At 44.1% G+C, this 21,447-nt stretch overlaps 1 protein-coding gene across 3 annotated transcripts in view; it reads left to right on the forward strand.

Moving 5' to 3' along the window:
* LOC146784167 (uncharacterized) overlaps nt 1-21,447 on the forward strand; it is a 901,426-nt gene that overhangs the window by 444,472 nt on the left and 435,507 nt on the right. For all 3 annotated transcript variants that reach the window (XR_014970387.1, XM_085633210.1, XM_085633211.1), the window contains exon 23: nt 14,109-14,357. Coding sequence is in view for 2 of the 3 variants with exons in the window: in XM_085633210.1 (XP_085489336.1) it covers nt 14,109-14,357 (249 nt within the window). In the remaining variant the exon portion in view is untranslated. The remainder of the gene's footprint in view (nt 1-14,108; nt 14,358-21,447) is intronic.

A 21,447-nucleotide genomic window follows, 5' to 3' on the forward strand; every position in this document is an offset into this window, starting at 1 on the left:
AGTACATATGTTCATTGCAGAGTTTACATCAATGTACTCCCTTCGATGTGGTGCCACCAACTCTGTGCATAGCATCACTACCATACGTGTCTGTGGGCCTTCGCAGACTATTGCCCTCAGCCTACGCTGCGCACGAGTAGGTCACAGAATTGGAACTGAACATCGATTTTTCAACAGCAGATTACTGTCTTTGCACGCAAGGAGAGGTGTGAGAGGATGACGCCTTGCAGCCCGGAGGGAATAGGATCATCGCTATGCACAGAGTTGGAATAGGATCATCGTTACGGAGGTGATCGAACACTACTGACAACTGCCCTGTTGCCACTAACTCTGTGCATCGTGAGTCAACGACAGGTGGCTGTGGGCCCTTGCTGACCGCTGCCCCCGGCCTACACTGCGGTCGAATAGGTCACACACACCTTCGAATTCAGCCTTGATTTGTTCATGGAAAACTTCATGTCCTTGGTCTGGCCTCATCGCAGACTGCATCCCCTTTCAGACCCGGGGCCATGATGTCTATTCCCCGAGACCCATGATCACTTTCTGGTTGGACTTTGGGGTCGACTGAGTCCATGGACTTGGGGTTTTCGTCGCTATCATGGCAGTAATACTGACTTTGTGGCGAAAACGAGGCCGTGGCATTCCACCCCACAATTTGCTGCTTCCAAATAACATCAGACCTTTCGCCTCATGCCCTGGAGGACACCTTCCGCTTTCTTCCGCAACACTCCGCAACATACACCTCGGACATTGATGAGGACCCGCTCAGGTCGCATGGCCCATCTGACTGCACCGCAAGTCACCGTCCCGTGCCAGGGTGCCTGTTCTGGCCGCTGTGCATCTGGGGCCACTAACTCTGTGCTGGACATGTACGGGACCCCTTCTTCTGGGGTATTGGATGGTCTCTGAGGCTATGGCCTTAGTGTCATCAACGCCATGTGTCTGTGGCCTCTGCGCTGTCTGCTGCCTCCGGCCTCATCTGTGGGCCACCAGGGCTCAGACATGAAATCGAGTCCTTACCGGCCCGGACGTCGCATCACCACAGGAGGCACACGCCACCCCCGCCAGGAAAACCTCCAACCACCATCTGCCAGAGTCAAAACGGTGGTCCTGACAAACCAACGGAGTTGCAAAACACCTGTTGTGGATTCCATCATCAGACTGATACCCTGCTCAGCACTCCAGGTGCCACTGACTCAGTGCCCCGCAAGCCATCGTCCGTTACTGATTGTGTCTGGTGCTGTGGAGAGGCTGCGCAGCAATGTCATCTCAAGCAGTGTGGGAGACCTGGGACGTTGTTGAGGAAGCTGATGCTGGTCTAACACACCACACTGCATCTGCATCAGGAATATCTCGCATGGACAGAATCCGAGACTTTTTCTTCACATAAGCGCACTCATCTCTAGTGCCCCAACCACAGTGCACGGCAACTCACGGACACTTCTGTTTGCATGTTGTGTGTCCTCTGGACTTTCTTCGTCTCCCTCCATGTTGCTCAGCAGTTGACTCTGTTATGCAGGTGTTTTCAGTTCCCATTGCACTGGTGTCCACTGTTCAAGTGGTTGCCAGCACCAAGCACTCCGTGCGTGCTGACTTACACTCACCCCACACACATCCAGCACAGGCTTCACTGTACGTGTGGCCATGCCAATAAAGGGGCCGGGCGCACATGCCCATAGCCAGTTCAACATGATATCCGTTTGTGTCCCTGTGGTCTTGCTGTATGCATGAGGGCCCTGGGCCCTACGACATTGCATTGTGCTGTGTACAGCGGATGCAGACATGTCACCACAGGCAGCGGGTTGGAGCTTGGACATGTAGTTTTGTCGTCACCCACTCAATTCGTAAGGGGAGTGGGCTGGGCCGTCGTAGACAGAGCCGACCTGGGTGTGTGACTGCTATTTGCGTGCTCCTGGGCATGGTTCTGAACTGTGAATGTGCATCTGCATGTGTCTCTATGGCTGTGTGGGACTCCTTTGTGGGGTGTGGGTGGTCCCTGAAGTGTAATGGACACCAACGTATGTGATCTAGTTCACCTTCCATGGGTTCGGACCCCAACCACGCCTATTCGGCCACCTCCTTTTGGCGTCCTGACACATGGCAACGGGGTGTAATGTGTGGGTGGTGAAGTGCTGTGAGCCAGCTGTGCTTGCGGGTGCTTCCTGCTGTGTGGTCTGTTGTAGGCTCTGTGTCCTCCTCTGAGTAGCTTTGGCTGACCGGCTCCTGGTGGTGGGTTGCGTGGGATGTCCACGGTCTGTTGTAGGGTGTCGTTGTCGAAGGTGGGGTGGTCCTCTCGGGCATCACAGATGTGTTGCCTTGTGTGCTCTGCTGGTGGTGTTGTGTGCCCCTCTGCAATGTGAAGGGGAGATGCATGTTGACATTGTGTTGACATGTATGTTTGCTCATTGTTCTGGTCTTCATGCAGACTGTATGACAATGTACATTGTGACTGTTCGTGAGGTGCTGAATTCTGCTGCAGGACAGTCTACATTTGGACTACATGACGGATGTGAGGTCGTACGCGTACATTTCCATTTCACAGTTTCCTGCTCTGTCAGATGTAGTAGGCATGTTTCTGTGCATGTGCGGAGCCAGTTGTGTCCTCTGTTCTGCAGTGTCGGCTATGCGCATTGTACCACGATGTCGTCAATGTGGGTGTGCTGTTCTTGCTTTGATTGTGTGCTGCAGTGTGCCAAGGGGATCCGGGACATGATCCTGGGTAATTGTGGGTGTGCAGTGTGCTACGCCTCGTTGTGCATGTGTGCCATTGTGTCCATCTCCCCCCATCCCCCCAGTCCTGATTGGTTACTCTCCCTGTTGATGTTGTGTCAGGTCCTCTCAAGCTGTGTCCGTACTCCCTTCTCCTTGCACCATCTCCACACTGATGACTGTGGCCTCGGTTTCCTCCAGCTCCTCGTGTGGCACAGGACTGCCACCTCCTGTCGCCGTTGCTGCCTTCCTGTTGGCAGCTGGTTTGTGCCTGGTTTCGGTTGTCACATCATGCTGGCGCCTCTTGGCCTCCTGGATTGGCCTCCTCGGCACTCCGACTGCATTCCAGGTGGTCTGCTTGTGGGTCAGTTGCTGGTAGTGTTCTGTCCCCTCCGTGACGCTGGTCATGTTTTCCTGCGGTCTGCACCCCGTCTTCCTCTCCCTCTTCTCCTTGGCCTTCCCAGACCCTGTTGTTCCTTGCTGGTGGTCTGTGGGGGTTATGGGGTTCGCGTTGGCCTCTGCGCTGGGTCAGGTGGCATCCATGTTGCTACATGCTTTGGCTTGTTTCTGGTGTGTTGTTTCTGTGTTTTTTATGGTGTATTTTCCAGCCAGACAGATGCATGGTATTTGCAGGCCGGTGACTGGTTTTTGCGACTTTTTGTACCGCGATTGGCCTCGTCGCAAGTTTTTTTGCATTCACGTTTCCCATTTTTTGGCGTTGCGTTGGATTTTGTGCGGCCATTTGACGCGTTATCTGGTGACTATCGCATGCTACCACCACGTTGTGAATACTTGGTTGGCACGGTGTAATTTTCCTGTAATAGGCTGCGATGTGTAGAGTTGCGTTAAGCTACTCTTGCAGTAGTTTTCACACGTTCTTGTGAATATACCCCTCAGTTTTTTATCGAAATGGAATGGTCGGTCGATGCCTAGGTAGATTGCAAAGAGTTCGTTAGGAACCTTGACTAGTTGAGAGAAGCAGTACTGAGGGATTCCTAAAAGTAGGTTGTGGCAATAGTCTAGTTTAATAAGTATTAAGGAACAAATGAGTGCATAAATGTCATGGAAAGAAAGACATGCATGTGTGAGTGAGTTTTTCTTACGTTAAATGGTTGTGGTCATGATAAGTGATTCCATGGACATCAGAAGGTTTAACATTATGCCAAGTTTCTACCCAAAGTGTATAAAGTCACAACGTCAACGAGAATATTGATGGAACTAAATGAAGGGGAAGTCTTGGTAGAGGAGAAAACATAAATAACCTCCATTTTGGAGGAGCACAGCATTGGAGACCTGAGGGACATCCACAAGCTGAATGACACAGGTGCATTATTGTAGGTATGGGGAATGGGTCAAAGCAGTAGAATATTTGTGTGTCATTAGCATAAATAATGTAGAAGCTAAACAAGGAGACAGTGTCTCCGAAGAAGATGTTGTAAAGAAAATACATCATGGACAACGTGGAAGAGACTGACTTGGTTGTTCGAGGGTGTGTGTAGTAAATAGGTTGAACAATAGGCATTCCAGTATCTTAAAGATGAAAGTAGCTGGAAAACTGAACAGTAGTTAGTGGGAGAGCACAGGTCAGCAGCATTTTTTTAAAGAAATGGTAGCAGAAAGCAAATTTGAAGCACTGCGGGTAAGTTACATATAGCAGAGGTGACTGAAAAGAAAGATTAGGCAAAGAAGCACCTTGGAAGAAAGATCCATGGAGTTCATACGTTTGTGGGATTAGAATGCCATGTGGTAAACATGATAGTTGATGGATTCAAGAATTGGGATACGCTCGTAGGTGAAGTAATAGGTAACACAAAGCGATTAGGAGAGTGAGACTAAGGCATGGCAGAGGTAAAGGCAGGATGTGGTGTGGTTTAAAATCCTTGCCTGAGAGTGAAGACAACGTTTATGAGTTTGTGGTGGAGAGATTATGGAAATTATGTTTTGAAAGGTAGCATTGGTTAAGGCTATAGAAAGTGTCTTCAAGGTTTTGCTTGTGTGATTCTTGATTTTCTGGTTTCTTGTGTCTATGCCACTTGCGAAGGAGCAGACTCAATGTAGTTTTCAGTTTATGAATGTCAGGCGTGATCCACGGTTGAGAACATTGAGTGCAGGAGAGAAAGTGTGAAGGAGATAACTGTATCAAAAGTACGTTGAAGGGTTTCCGTAAGTTGATTGGTGTGGTTGAGGTCACTGCCAATTTGGTGGAGGAAAGCAGGGAAGGAAGGTGGAGTATGTTCTCTTTTTTGAGATAGTAAAGATAGGGTCAGGGATAGGGTCAAGTGATTCTGTGGAGTAATACATTCACAGTTTTTGACATTCACAGTGTTTGACCTCATGGTCATAGGTTCAAATCCTTGTGGGTCCACTTAGCCGTTCACCCTTTCAAGGTTGTGAAAAGGAACTCAGTTGAATTGGGTCATAATAAAAATCTGTTAATTCAGTGTCACATTACCCTTTTTGGTGAACATGTCCTTTACACATGTAAGTTATGTGTATTTATATAAAGAGTGTTTGGCTTGAGGGTCAAAGGAATATTGATGACCAAATAGGTCAAGGGTAATAATATGAGAGAAGTTAGCTCCCTAGAAATAATTATATGCTCCAAAGGCTTTGCCTGTTAATGTGTTATATATAGTGTGGAGTAAGTGGTTCCTTGCCACTCTCCCTGCTGCTCAAGCCACCTGCTGTCTACCTGCTGCTGGGACATTTCTCATCTGGACTTAGGAACACTTGTGTTCAACTTTTTACCTGGAAAGAACTAAGAGGTCAAGGGTATTGGTTGATGCCTCACTAGTGGCTCAAGTGTCCTGTGTCACAAGGATGAGGTGAAGTTTGATATCTGCTTGTTTTCAATTGCTTAAAGATTGTTAGGGTCTCAGAGATCAACCTACAGTTCAGATAGGGTCAGTCAACATAGGCTTCATATGACCCAGTTTGGGGGGGCTACTGAGCCCCAAGTACGGTAGTTGAAGTTGTTTTCCACTGTTGTCCTGGAGTATGTCCCACAATGGTTCTGTAAACTGGGCCAGGTACAAACCTTTCCACACTTGGCTATCAGGGTAGCAAGGGCAAGCAGTCACAGGATTCTCAGGGCGGTAGTGGGGGCGCAAACTCAGACCTAAAAATCAACAAACAGACACAATATCTTCAATGTCCATCCCAGTGCTTGTGTTTTAAGAAAACAAGTACTTTTAAATCTCACAGTTTTATTAAATACTACACTATTCAATCCAGTTAACAGGACGGTGTTCCTGGTCACAATTTACACTTGTGGCTCTACACCCACTCATCCCCCCTTGTGCTGTCTCCCACTTGGTTAACCCCAGCAATTATAGTGCCTTACAAGTCGATTGTGTGATCTTTTCAAGATATATGTTCTTAATCTGATGGTGTAGAGAGTAGGAAGTTAGTATATGAGATTCTCAAGATTGACTAGCATAGTTTCAGTGGTTTAGTCTTCCGCCCACAGGCAAAGGCCCATGTTAGTTGGGGTCAGTTCTCGGAAGCCAACAAAGAGGCTTTCTCTCAAAGCTGCTTGTGTTTCGTCCATCATTACACAGCATTCCTTATGCTTCCACACATGTGTAGACCTGGCTGCTGTGGTCTCATCCAGCCAGGAGGATGAATGCAGCCACGCTTGGGCTGTTGGTTGAAGCAGTTTAGCCTTGACCGGACCAATTCACTCACCAATGCAGTTTCAGCCATGATGGGGCTGATGCCTTTCACAGTGACAGTTGTTTTCCAAACTAGGCTGTTATAGTCATCGAGGCAATTGCAGCCACATTGGGACCATTGTGTTCATGTAGGCTTTTCACAGTTCGTGAGAAAAGTTTGAGATACTGGAAGACCCTCTACAAAATAGGTTACGCTTAACTTTATCTTCAAGCAGTCCACTTTCACTGGAGGGCTCTCCATCCATGGCCATGGTGGGTTTTTCCTCCGGAGCAGTTTCTCCTCCTGCAGATCCAGAGAGTTCCTTCCCTCTAATACACAAGAGGTGGTGGGAAGAATACCTGCAATTAGTCTAACCACTGACAATCTTTGGGGTAGCATTCCAGCCCAGAAATCTTTTCCTACCCACCATTCCACTGCAGATTAGACCCTAGACCCAACCATGTGCAAATCAGCTTTGGGTCTGCTCCAATTGGAACAGTCCAGCCTGAACTCCAAAACAAGGTCCTCTCTAAATCAGAACACAAGTAACTCAAGAATGGTTTTGGCCTAGTTGAGCCTCACTTCGGACATTACATCAAACATACAAGAGGTGATAGAAGGAATACTTGCAAATAGCCTTACCACTGGCAATCATTCATAGTAGCATTCCAGCCCATTTTTTGTGCCTACATTGCTACCTCACATTAAACCCAGATATATGCAAATCAACCATGGCCATGCTTCAATAGAAACAGTCCAGCCCAAACTGCAAGTGAAGTAATCTGTGAACTGGAATACACGCAACCCACAACCAACTTCTGCCTAGTCGGGTGCAGCTTGATTACAGTGGCATAGTGGGCCCAGTACCCTTCCCTTTCTCAGCAGGCAGCCAACTTTTTGGCACTTGGCAGACTCTCAGCTCCTCCAGTAGAAAGTGCAGACTTCATTTCTCACCTCTTGGAGCCTGGCTGTCAGGCAGATACCAGCCCTGATCACACAGCAGTCACTAGAGTACTCTATTGAGTACTCTTTTGTTGTTTGATTAAGATTATTAATAGGGGGTCTAAGAGTGTCTCGGTATCCCTCTCTCTCTTGTTGATTATATACACTCTCTCTTTTGGTCATAAAGGACTTGAAACCAGAACAAAGTGGGGTGACTTGGGTCTCACTTTTATACACATTAGTCCTGGCATGTGAATACACTCTATCCCCTGTCTTCACCTTCAAAACCGGTTTGGGATGGCTCTGTTTTCTTGTTTACGTCTCTAACTGATTTCTCGACACAGCCTATGTCTTGAGTGATGTATCTCACAACAGTTAGCACTGGGGCTACTTCCAAACGGGAGCACCCACAAAATGACCACAATGAAACTTGAGGTTTCTGCATCTGGCTGTCATTAGTGTCTCTGGAGAAGTAATTGGGGACACACAAAAGGGCAGGCCTAACCTAGAAACTTCCTCATCTTGCATTAGATAAACTGAAGTCCCACCAGAATGAATCACTAGCCCCTCGATAATACATATGATTTAGACATGCAGGCAGGATGTTAGTACAGGGTTCTGGGCATTCACTTATCTGCAGAACTTTACAAAGAGGATCAGGTAGGCTACACTTTCAGTGACAAAGATAAAAAAGGTCTGTTCACACAATGATCTCAAATCAGGGTATACTATCACTACAACGTTATGTGTTGTACACAGAACAGGGACAGTAGATCTCCCTCCATTATGAGGGCACACTCGGTGCACCCCTTCAGGTGTCAGCACAGGACCTTACATATGCAGCGGCAGGTCTAGGCTATTGCTCTCAAGCTTACATTAGCATGATGCTAGGTTCAAAATAGAAGGCAGGATACCAGATGCACATGCAGATGAACACTTGGGCAGTGGAACATGCCATATACCATGCAGGGGGCATTTCTGTCTAAACACGCCTTGGTCTGAGAAAGGCTGGAATGCAGGGTAGGAGATTACTTGGTGAGACACTGACTAAGTAATGACACAGCACAGAGTTTTACTTAGATTCCAAACTGAGGTAAACCAGAAAAACAACAGAAAGCTCCAGAGCCCTCCATCCAGGGTACACTGCTCTCTATGATGAGGTTGGGTTATTGGTTGAGCAGTCCACCATTCCCAGGTATTGGCTTCCACTGTTGGCAGTCAACCTGGTGAATGGAGATGACATAGTACACTGCAGATAGGGGTTTATGTCCGTATTCAGCATATCTTTAGGGAGACTTTGTGTTCTAGTTCTGCTTTTTTGTAGGCCTGGATTGTGACCTTAGATATCCAGACACTAAGCCAAAAGGTAGCTGAGCATGACCAGACTACCATGAGATGGCAATTGTGTGGTCCTCCTTGTACCTCTTTCAGCTGAAAGTCTACTATTCAATACTACACGTGCTGCTGTACATGCTTCCATGCAGACCATGTCTAACACTTGCTGAATGTCATCACAAAAAAATTATAATTTACTCTTTTATCACACTGAGTGTCTGGATGGAAACCTCTTGCCCGTGAGGTACAAGCAATATATCCTGGAAGGGATCTCTCGATTCCATATTGTCAAAATGCTGTATCTGGCCTGTGCATTATATGAAGAGTCTCTGCATTACACACTGGTTTGCTTCTTATTGCTTTCCCTTCCCTTATTCTTATCTGCTGCAGTGGGCCAGTGAGCAGTCTAATACTTCCATATTGCAATTACCAAAATGTCCATCTTCCCATCTTTGGCCCAGCTTCTCTCTGGTGTCAACATGGGCGTCTATTGGAATTCTCTGCGGCATATTATCAAGCCCATTATCGCCACTTTAGCGGCAGCTTTCTGCCGCTAAAGCGGCGATAATTTTAACGCCATGCTTGATAATATGCTCCTCGGTGTTTGAAAAAAAAGGGTTTGATTTATAGGAGGCTTACTAGGTAGACAATGCTCCACGCAGTTTGAATATGCTGCTTTGCCGAAAAGTATAATACATTGTCCTCTGGAACATAAATGTGGAAGGAGGGCTTTTGGCACCTGTCTCTTTTTTAGTGGCATCTATGAGCATTGTTTGGAAGAACTGGAGATGACATCTGGCTGATCCTTGAATTAGGAGCCAATCTAGATGGAAACATTGATGGGGAAAATGAAACAGTGATATGATATAGCTGATTCTAACAGCCCCCCTGCATCTAGTTTCTATATTCCTTCAAGGGCATTTTCCAAATCAGAGAGTTGGTTTGGGCCTTTGAGAATCAACTCCTTTTCATCCAGCTGTTCATGTTCTTTGGGGGCTGGGTAAGGCAAAGGTTATTACAAACATGTTGCTGTTGCTTCACTTTCTATATTAGGGACTGCAGTACAACCATTTGGCTATTTGAATGTTTCTTAGGTACAGCAGTTGCCATGATGTCTGGGTTTTTGTTGGTTCTAGCAATCTTCTTTCAAGACTTTCTTCTCACCAGCAGTTTTCCCATTGATGTTTTTTATTTGGGGTACCCAAGCTCTATTTTGATTCCTACAATGATTCACAGTGTTTTTGACAGGCTGAGTCTAATGGGTCTTTTTTTAGCATCAATAACAAGTATTTGTCAGATTACAGACATGCTCATGGCTCGTTGTTTGCACTTGGTGTGTCAGGGACGGCATCTTCAATGTTCCTAGCCCTTCATCATCCGTAAGATGATTTCTTCTTTTTGCCTACTTTATGCCTCTTTTGGTTCTTCTCCTTTCTCGGAAGTGGGGAGTCCTGCCATTTCCTTGAGGCCAGATCACGTATTCTGCATTTACTGTGCAGTTATAGTTACGTCTGGGTTTATAGGAAATTAATGTTTTGACTTGCTGATAGCTTTGGTGCCATTTGCCAAATCTTCACAAAACATTCCCAAAATATAGTTCGCCCACTTCAGCACCTTCCTGGAAAGTTTTGGGGTATTCTGTCAAGCTGTTACCAAAAAAATGGATGGGATCCAAAAACACATTTTCTTCGTACATTTTCCCTTAGGTATTTAGAACAGCACTGCAGCCAAAAGGGCTGAATAGAATTACAAAGAGTGATTTTTGTGAATTGATATAAATCTGTCCTGTAGTTGAAGGTTGAAGTTGAAGTATGAAGGTTCAAAATTTATAAATATTTCAGACGCTATACTGCAGCTGAGTACAGCTTTGTCTGCATGGTCAAAACACGTGGTCTGATTGGCTGGCCACAACACAAAGAGAAATTTTCTGGTCACTAGTTTAGTACACAGGGACTCGGTCCCCATGTCTTAAAAAAAAAAAAGCATTAGGGGCAGGGAAGGAGTACCCTCACACTCTGCCCCTTTTGAGGGTAGGGTGGTCCCTGAAGGACCCCTCCTGGTGACAAAGTGCCATTTTTTTCATGTCAGCACAGACCTGCAGTACTCAGTGCAGCCCCAACTGAAAATTCACAGACGCACCTTGAAAATACTGTGGGGCCCCAAAAACGTTGGGTTGGTGTCTGAGGAGTGTTGTGATGCTGTGGGGGGGGGCAGCATTTAGGGGGGTTGGGTGCCTATGGGTATTGGGCACAGGGCCTGGCCACAGCCTAGGCCTTGTGCACAACCACATGCAGCATATGGTTGAAGGCCATGCTCAGTGAGGGTTGGTATACCTGGGGACATGGGCGCCCTAGAGAGGTAGGTTGCTGCGTCTGGCCATAGGCGAGGCCTTGTGCCCAACCCCATTGTGTATAGACAATGGCTGTGCAATGCGAGGGCTTTGGATAGTTAGATATGGAAATAAAACCTTAATTCTCATTAAAAAAAGAACTTGAAATTCACTGAAAAACCATAGGTCAAAGTGATGATATAGTTGGGTATGCTACTTTATATTAAAAACAACCTTGGAAATTCACTGTAAAAAGCAAAGATTAAAGTTAAGGTACAGTTAGATGAAAATTTAAGTTAAAATATAGCATTTTAAACTTAAAAAGCAACTGAAATTCACTAGTTATTGTTAACTTAAGCAACTGTGACTCACGTCCTAGCCATGTACTGCTTATGACCTGAAATTATGTCATTGATAACAACACTGCATGGCGAGGCAATGAGTTAAACATACTTTTTATAGGTCCTAACATTTGGACATTTTATTAAAAAAACACACACATGTCTGCTTGTGTGCTGTAATAGACTAGCTTATTGGATCTCCCTAATGTACTGAGGCACATCTTGTAAGGACTGGGTAAGGAAAACTAAGCCTGGAATTATAAATAGTGACCAATAATTAAAGATTATCAGGTAAAAGTGCCTTCATGGGATTAATTTAAGTACACTCTGTTAAATAATTCATGCAATTATGTATCAGGGTTCCAAATGGTAACCTATAGTTAATCAATCTACAAATTAATTATCATTTCTTCCCAGACGATCTATGACAGATACTAGAGAAATGTCTGACATTTTCATCTATTCCCGTATTGTTTGATTTCTCTTTAGAAAGTGATTTCTGCTCTGTTCAGACACACTTTTCTTATAATGTATTTATTTTTGGAATAGATGTTTACATACTCGAGCATTTTTGTTTTGCTTTAAAAATTCATTTTTACCCTTCAAATTTCCACTATATAAATTTGATTCATGAAGAATTAACACCAGTGTCTCTAGTATCTGTCATAGATCGTCTGGGAAGGAATGATTAATTTGTAGATTGTTTAACTATAGGTTAGCATTTGGAAACTTAATACATCATTGCATGAATTATTTAACAGAGTGTACTTAAATGAATCCCTTACAGGCACTTTTACCTGATAATATTTAAACTTCCCTAGCCTCCAAGGGTCAATTGGGTTTCCCACTCTTCCTCTCAATAAATCAAGATGGCATCCCAACAGTTTCCCTTGAACTATCTTGATTTTCACATACATTTCAACACCATGGATGAATATCCATGCAAATGAAATGTGAAATAGCTCCTGCTCAAAACCTTCTATGGCACAACTTAAGAACCTATTGAATTATCACTCCTCCTATTTAAGGAACTTGTTATTTGATCATAGGAATTGATTAGACAGATGGAGGGTTGTGCTTAACTTTCCTCTCTCTTTCTGCTTTGTTAATATACCTCCAAAGTTTTTGTGATCATTTTAATGGTTTCCCCAGTATTTGAAATAAACCTGTAAAGCTTGAAATGGTACATTGTTCACTCTAATTGAACGTTTATATGGGGGACCTAAAGGACCCAGCAAGAAGGATGCTAATATCTTGTGGGTCTGGGATTATATGGGGGACCTAAAGGACCCAGCAAGAAGGATGCTAATATCTTGTGGGTCTGGGATTTTTGCACATTGTTGCTGAATGCATTGAAAATAGGGCAATAGCTCCTTAAGACCGAATTAATTCATTAATTTCCTTGTATCTAATCATATTATAATATTTTCAAACAGTATTTTATGTTAGTGTCTCATTTGCTCTGCTTTGTTTCATACAAGATAACACACTGACAAAATCACTTTTTGCTGAGATGTTTGTGCAACGTGCAGTTTCAGTTCCTAAACATTGGAGGGCAGACTTGGAACTATATCCTGCAAGTTCTCATTCTTACAATCTCTTGACTATTTTCAGTTTCTGTTTTGCTTGTCTTCTGGTTTCTATATTTTCTCTAGCTTACTCATGCCTTATCCTAATAATTTTCTTCCTATTTAGCACTTTACTTTCTCTATTTTCTCATGTATTGCTTTATTTATTTCTTTTACCATTACACTTTTTGTTTACCACTACTTTTTATTTCAATATTTGGCATACATTTTCCTTGATTCACTTTGCCTTCTGCTTGCTCTGTGACTTGTATATGCTTTGCACTCTTAAACCTTTTTTCCTACTAATTTCTCCTAGAAATCTACTAAGGTTTTTCCATTTTTCAAATTGTTTTCTTTTCATTCCAATTTTACATTGTCTTTCCTTTCTTTCATCATATTTATTTTCTTGTTCCTTATGTTAATTATTTTCTCTTATTCTATCCACACTATTCCCACCTTCATGTTTTGTTCCCCAATTTTCTTCGCTTTTATTTCCTTTAGTCTTGTAGACCTGCTTTTCCCTTTTCTCATATTTTTTTCTGTATACATTTTCATGATTGGTTTCCTACTTTCACACTCTCTTTAAGTATTTTATGTTTTTAGGGTCCACAAGCAATTTACCTACTCTTTTATTTCTTTCACCATTTGTTCGGTTGTTTCTTTATCCTTTTTTCTTTCCTTTCATTTTATTCTTACATTATCTACATTTTCACGTTAAAAGTTTCTTGTTTATTTCTCGTTTATATAGCCTTATTTTTAACATTTTACTCTTTTGATTCCATGTTCTCTTTGTTTCACTCATGCTGCCTTTCATTGACTTTAACATCATTCCAACTTTCCTTTTTTATGCTTTAGCACAATTTAATGGCTTGTCTTGAACAGTTGCTATTTCCTTTTGAGTCTCACACTTTATTCTTTTTCATTTATTTCACTGTAATGCTCTTTAATTGTCTTTTTCACTTCTATTATAATGCATATTTTTTCATTCACATACTCCTCCTTTGTTTCTGGCTTTTTTCTTTTGTCCTTTCATTCTTTTTCTCTAATTTTCATGTACTATCTTTTTCTTTTTTTCTATCTTTTTCCCTCTTCCTTGCCTTTTTAATTCCTTGCTTAGTATTTGTCTAATTTTCTTTCTTTTGTTTTCTGTTCTTTATTTCTTTTTTCATATTCTTCTTCCTTCAACACTCTCTAATCACCTCTCTTTTAATATTTTTTTATATTTTGCAGGAGTCTTTCTGTACTCACCCATTAAGCAGAACGTGACAGCCATGTTCACCTCTGGAGCTGGTGTTGAAGTGCGAAGAACAGGAGAGTTCCTCAGCATTTCAGTTTTGCTTCCTGAGAATTTCAAGAACGGTACACAAGGACTGCTGGGGGTTATGAATGACATCCCTGACGATGATTACACTTTCCGGAATGGCACGATCCTGGATAGCAGTGCCACCCCTGAGCAGCTCTTCGAATTTGGAGCAGACTGTAAGTAGAATTGGATTTGTACTACAGTGCAGTTTGTTGTCTATACACATGGCTGTCTTAGTATTCTGTTACAAAAAGATGGATGGGAATGGTAGCGTCAGTCCCAGATAGAAAAAGATCTTTGTCCAGATGCATGGTAGTTCATCTTTCCATTCAGTGAACAAACACGGTCCTTGGATATATGCTAATATGCAGCCAAATATGCATAGCGATGAGTGATGTTTGGTCACTTTTGATCTGTGTTTATCAGAAGTCAGTGAATATATCCATGCATTTCCTATGCTGGTGACTAAGGGGCCTATTACGATGGTGGAAGGACCACCACTGCCAGCCAAGAGGTGGCGGTCCTTCCACCATTGGACCGCGATTTTCCCCCTGTTAAATTAGGGTGGCGGGGGGAATCCGACCGTGACGGTTGCAAAGACCGTCCGCCATGGAACTGGCACAGGCAATCGATCCGATTGCCTGGCAGACAGTCCACATTGTGTACACCCCTACATTTCTCTGCCACGTAGGGCAGTGAAATGCACAACATACATTTTTAACATCGCAGCGGATGCGACCGCCATGGTGGCGGTCGCATCCTCATTTGGTGTGCAGAACCGCCGCATGTATCGCGGACGGTCCCAGTCACCACCATGGTGGCGGACGGACTCCAGTCCATCCGCCATCGTAATCGGCCCCTAACTTTGAAAACTGACGGTTCATGTTTTCTTAATTACATTCCAATCCAAGCTGGATATATACTGAAAACTTTGCCAAATTATTTCCATTTTTCATTGTACTGATTACACTTTCTGCCTCATCCTGTCAGTAGTATAGACTCACATTTCAAATAATTCTTCTAAGGTTCACTTCAGAAGGTGATGAAATCTGTATGTATTGAAAATTAGGAATGAATTGAAAGCACTGCTGTTTTTGTTGAAACAATGTGGAGTTGGTTTGTATTTTTAGGTCGAGGACTACCGGTCTGCCGAAGGCAGAACCGAAAGTCGGGAGATTTAATGACTTTGAGAAGAGGGGCTTGAAACCGCCCCTCTTCTCCCCTGTTCTCCATTGGCTGGCCTCTTGAATGCTGGCCAGCCACTGGAGAAGAGGTCAGTCACTCCGATGAGGACCCGTCTTTTTCGGATCGGGGGGCGTGTTTTTTGCAGAAAGTCTCTTTATCTCCTCCAGCCAATGGCTGGAGGAGATAACAGCAAAACACGCCCCCGAATCCGAAAACGACGCTGCGTTTCTCCGAGGCATTTCTGCTCTGCCTCGGAGAAAGGCGGTGGTGTGCCTTTTGCTCTGCCTTGTTGGTTTTGCAGTTGTGGAGACAATGCTTGTTTCCCCTCTATGTGATAGTCAATTTAAGTCCTGCTGGTCAAAGCTGGCCGTTTCCTTACATTTTTTTTCAAAGGTGGGATGTGTAAGAGAGCCTTACACCCCCTCCCTCCTCCTCCCCTCCCGCCCCCCTTCCCTTTATCCCCACCTCCTGTGATCTGTAAGAGGCACTGCAGACTGGGAGAGGGGCCAGTTGTTGCACAGGACGTGGAGGGAGAGAACCCAGGCTGCCTGAGGCGCTAATTTTTTGGGGGGAAGGGGGCGTTCTGCAGATCCTGATATTGAAACGCAGATTTCTTTCCACACGCACTCACTACGTATTTTTGTGCCGACTTATCAAGGATGTTGACTTTGTTCCTGGCTCCCTGTGAATGGCTTTTTGTACCTGAACACCGTGAGATGTGCTGGCTTCGTTTTATTTGATTTTGGGACCCTCTTTTGCGCTTTTGGTGGTGTCTGCAGAGGAGATGAACGTCGGGGTGGTTAAGGGTGGAACTGTGCCTACGTTGAAGTGAGACTGAGTTGATCTCGGAAGTCTTCCGTGATTTGGGGGGGGGGTGGGGGGGGCGCGGGAGCACCCTTCCGGCGAGTCCTGATAGTTAACATGCAGCGGTGTTTGCAGCCCCCATGGAAGTCTTTGGGTTCACGTTGACCGTACCAAGGTTTGGGACTCAGTGCGCTGAAGAGAGCCCCTGGTGTGGGCGATGCCTAGAATTCTTAGGCACAAGAGCTGGAATGATAGACTAGTGGGTCACGGCAGAGATCAGGGTAAACCTCGTAGGTCGCACCTTCCTGCAGGGCCAACTCAGACTTTCATCTTTATGATTTTGGCACGAGTCTCCTGTAGGAACAACATGTAGTAATCAAGTCACACTCCTGTCTGTGAATTGCCGGTATAGTTGTTAGCAGGGGTTGACTGGTGCTGCACTCATTGCTGTGATGCGCTGCCGCTGCTGGGTTTGGGGCAGAAGACGTGGCTCCCATAGCAGTGTGTGAGCTGCGGCGGGTCAGCCTCTGGCACGCCAGCCCCTGCACTCAGTGGTCCCCCGTTGACCTGGAGGGGCACAGCGCGTGAGCAAGGATGTGCATTGGGGCTCAGAGTGTGCACAGGGTTTCCAAAGAGTGACAAGGATGTGCATTGGAGCTCAGAGTGTGCACAGGGTCTCCAAAGAGTGACAACAGAGAAGACTGCTCAGATGGTTAAGGCGCCTGTTGGAAGAATAGTGTAACTTCAGGGTAGCAGGTTTGACGCCCAGCAAACCGGACAAGGCCTTCATAAAAGTATATCACTTGTGAGATGTTTTTGTAATAAGAAGCATGTGTGTTCCTGGTCATATCCATCTATCGGATTTTAGAGTTCCCCTTGGATCACTGCACGCTGCCAGGACCCCCTAATAGCCTCACTGCTGTGCTTACACGCCGTCTGCCTGCCCGCCCGATCACCGCATCTCGTGTGCCCTTAAGCAGCAGAGTTGCTTGCAATACACTTCATCTCGACAGCTACCGTGTCACCCCCTAAAAATAACGACTGGCTCTTCGTGTGCACCCTTTACGAATGCAGTCTGTACCTATGAATGTCGAGCAAAACAAACTAGTAAGGTATCTATGTCTCCGGGTGTTTGGCGAAACTTTAAAACGGGGACACTGTGAAGTGACTTGTTGCAATCCTGATTTCTCGTCGAGTGAGTCCGTGCATATCACTTCATTTCTCTCAGGTTTCACCTCCTTTTTAGTAAAGTTAGGAGTGCTCGGAAAGAAGCTGAGACCCGGCTTCATGTGCTGTGTATAAAAAAGGACTATAGCGGCATATTATCAAGGAGGGCGTAAAAATTATCGCCGCTTTAGCGGCAGAAAACTGCCGCTAAAGCGGCGATAATGGGCTTGATAATATGCCGCAGAGAATTCCCATAGAAGCCCATGTTCTGGTGTGAACATGGACTTCTATGGGAATTCTCTGCGGCATATTATCAAGCCCATTATCGCTGCTTTAGCGGCAGTTTTCTGCCGCTAAAGCGGCGATAATTTTAACGCCCTCCTTGATAATATGCCCCTAAATTCGAAAGTGCCTAAAGACAGTTCTTCATGTGTATAAATGAAGAAATGCAGGGTCCGCAAGGGTTTCGTGAAGCCCCCGCCGGCTGTCCCCAATGCTGGCGTTGACGATCAACAGGCCGATGCCTTTTGTTGATTCCACCTTGCAACGGTCTCGGCATTGTTAAAGTTAGAGCTATTGGCATTGCTCATGACAATGCCGTTTCTTTAAATGTTTTAAAAACAAAAACATAAACAAAAATAATGTCATGAGCGATGCCAATAGCTCTAACTTTACCAATGCCGAGACCATTGCATTGTAAATGCTTGTTTGTTTTCTCACCATATCGATACATGTTTTGTACTGCAAATGTTGAAGCAAGGTCTGAATGCCTTGTGGTTTTGAGGCTTAAAGGATGCCTAGTGAGTGATAACATCAGGTTCATAGTTTTTAAAATATTTATCAGTGTTGTGTCCAGGCAATGGAGTCTGATGCACTGCTGGACAGAGGCTGCTTTCCGCTGTTGTAAGGCATGACTTCTCCTTTTAAGGAAGTGTGGCTTAAAAACAACTGTCATGTCTGTATCAGTCAGACCCCTCTCCCTAAGGCAAGTCTCAACTGAACTGGCCTCAGCTGAGTAAGAGTAAATGAATAAAGCATTAATTGTTCTTTTGTTCTGGTGCCAGGTTCCAGAGCAGCACCTCTTTTCAGAAGAATGGAGAGAATGAGAATACATTCATTACAATTCAATGTAGCTAAAATCAAATATCGGCAAAAGAAACATATATGCATTTAATAATAATACCAAAATAAGTGAGAAATACCTATGAAAATAAAAATATATCTTTCACAGTACATCACATTCATTCCCTGAGATAAGCCCTCCTAACAGATGCTTTGGAACCAAATGATAAAAAGCATCTCTTAGAAGATGGTCAGGATGCAATCTGAAGGACAATCCCTCTCAGGAGATGAACTGAATGTTGTGTGATAGAATATACTTTTTCTGCACCTGTTTTTCATTACATTACAAAACATCTGTATCACGTCTCATACTCCTGAAATTAAATTAAATCATGCAATGCGTGTCCTGTATTCCAACGTCTTATACCATCCAGCAAACTAGTCAATACCTGCCGTGTTCAAAACAAAACAGAATATCAAATGCAATTCAAGACAACCCTTTACACTGAATAAACTTCTGTTGGGAGGGTTGCGGTGGAGGAGGAAGCAAAACGTGATTCGAAACTTATAGTAGTTGCCACATACTTATATATTATTTTGTATGGCATATATTATCATGCATGCATCGCTCACAAAGATAAACCAAGGTAGGTTTATGAGAGAGGGAAATTTAAGTCCTCCCTACATGCATTAATGAGCACACTTCCTTTTAAAATGCCAGAAACTGCAATGATCATATAATATATATTATATCATATCATATAATCACCCGTTTAAATATTGCTGTGAGTCCCTCATTACCAGCTCATAGCAGTATCAATTCAATCAGAGAGAAACGTTGCTCAAAAGAGAGGGTAAGAGTACTTCCCCTCTACATGCAATAAAGAGCACACTTTTTAAACAGCCAATGTGGCAGCAATAAATGTCAGAAAGTACAATGTAAATGTAATATATAATATAATATAATATAATATAATATAATATAATATAATATAATATAATATAATATAATATAATATAATATAATATAATATAATATAATATATAACCACAGGTCCCAAGGTCTTTGTTAGTCCTTCATTACCAGCTCAGCTATAGCTGTATCAAGTCAATCAAGGAGAAAAGTTGCACACAAGAAAGGGGTATTTCCTGTCTATCAGTAGAGGAAGGGGCGTCGTGAACCCCTCGCTTTACCAGCTACAGCAGGAGTGGGGTTCTTTAAGGGGCTCATGTGTGCAACTTGGCAGATAAAAGCTCCCAATTATTGCTAACAGAACGAAAGATAGGCTGAGACAAAAGAGAAAGGAGGGGATGGGTGAGTGGATGCATGAGTATGTGAAAGCATGGATGAGTAGGTGAAAGGGTGGGTGGATGAAGGATGGATGGATGTGTTGTTCAAAGGATCAGTGGATAATAGGATGGATGAATGGGTAGGTGAAAAGATGGGTGGTGAAAGTTTAGATGTATGAGTGGGTGAAACGATGGGTGGGTGAAAATATGGAAGGGTGGATAGATGAGTGGGTGACAGGATGAGTAGATGGGTGGAAGAGTGGGTGAGATGATAGCTAGCTGGGTGGGTGAAAGAATGGCAGAATAAATGGAAATCTGAGGGGATAGAAGGATGAAAAGATGGCAGAGTGAATAGAAATCTTTGAGGAGTGGATGGATGAAAAATGACAGTAAATGGAAATCTGAGGGTGGATGCGTGAATTGAAAGGATGGCAGAGTAAATGGGGATCTGAGAGTATGGATGGATAGAAAGGTAAATAGAAATCTGAGAGGATGGCTGGGTCGGTGAAAAGATGGCAGAGAAAATGGAAAACTTAAAGGATTGATGGTTGGGCGGGTCAAAGAATGGCAAAGTAGATGGTAACTTGAGAGGATGGACTGATAGCATAGCAAATGAAAATCTTGAAGGGTGGATGGCAAAGGAAGAATATTGGATGGATGGATGGATGAATGGATGGGCAAAGGATTAATTGATGGGTGATACTTTATTGCTTGATGGGTAACTCAAATGAGGGATGTATAGGTGAATGGATGAATATTTTACGATGTGTGAAAGAATGAATGGATGAGCGGATGTAAAGGTGAAAGGGTGGATATTGGTGGGTGAAAGGAGGAATAGATTGGTTTTTGGCTGGAAGAGATAAGAGAGCCCGTCTAGGGAGGTTCACGCTCACATGTGTTGCTTGCTTGGTGCCATCAGAGCTTGGCTTCAGAGTGGAAGGTATTTTAATTTTTGGGCAACTCTCCTGCTTCGAGGGGTGCTCTTCTGCTGAAAAAGACAATTTCTACACAGAGGTCCTGTCTCATGTATGTAAATAGGAAGTCTCATTCAGACATGTGTGAGGGCCATCGACCCGGTGGGTTACAGATAAATGAACCTCAGCCCTCTTGTGACAAAAGTGGTCTGTATCACTTCTCGATTCTGAAAATGATCAAGGAATTTAGTGAAGATTGACAATTGTTTATTGCGTTTGTATAGCAGCTTCTTGTAGTCCACCATTATTAATATTTCTTTTAAGCATTCTTTTTTTTTTTTTTTTTTTTTAAACCTTTATTTACACATCGAATATTCACAGTCATGGGCCTACAACCGCCTGGGCCGGCCGCTAACGTAGAGATAAGGGGGAAAAACAATAGTACAACATCACAGGAGCCGGAGCGAGCCGCACGCATAACGGCTGCAGCCGCCCACAACTGAACACAGCACTACAGATAGGTTTCTTATTAACTCTTTTAGAAATAAAAACAACAAAAAGAAACTTATACCAGGCAAAAGAACTCCATTAACAGAGACTTGCTCTCTCATGAGTGGGGCATAACAGCGACAACGCAGACAATTACACAGTTATTCGCGTGAAAAAAGGGGCGGGGGGGGCAGGGAGAGGATCGGCCATCAATCCTGCAAAGCGACCAGGAACATCAAAGTCACGGGGACATCGTGACGTCTGGTGCGACCACCAAGGGGGGGGCGCAGATATCCCCCCGATAGGAATTCCAGGGACCCCACATCTTACTCCATGCCCTAGGCTTGCCCCTGGC

This window comes from Triturus cristatus, chromosome 11, assembly GCF_964204655.1.
Source record: "Triturus cristatus chromosome 11, aTriCri1.1, whole genome shotgun sequence".
Classification (NCBI taxonomy): domain Eukaryota; kingdom Metazoa; phylum Chordata; class Amphibia; order Caudata; family Salamandridae; genus Triturus; species Triturus cristatus.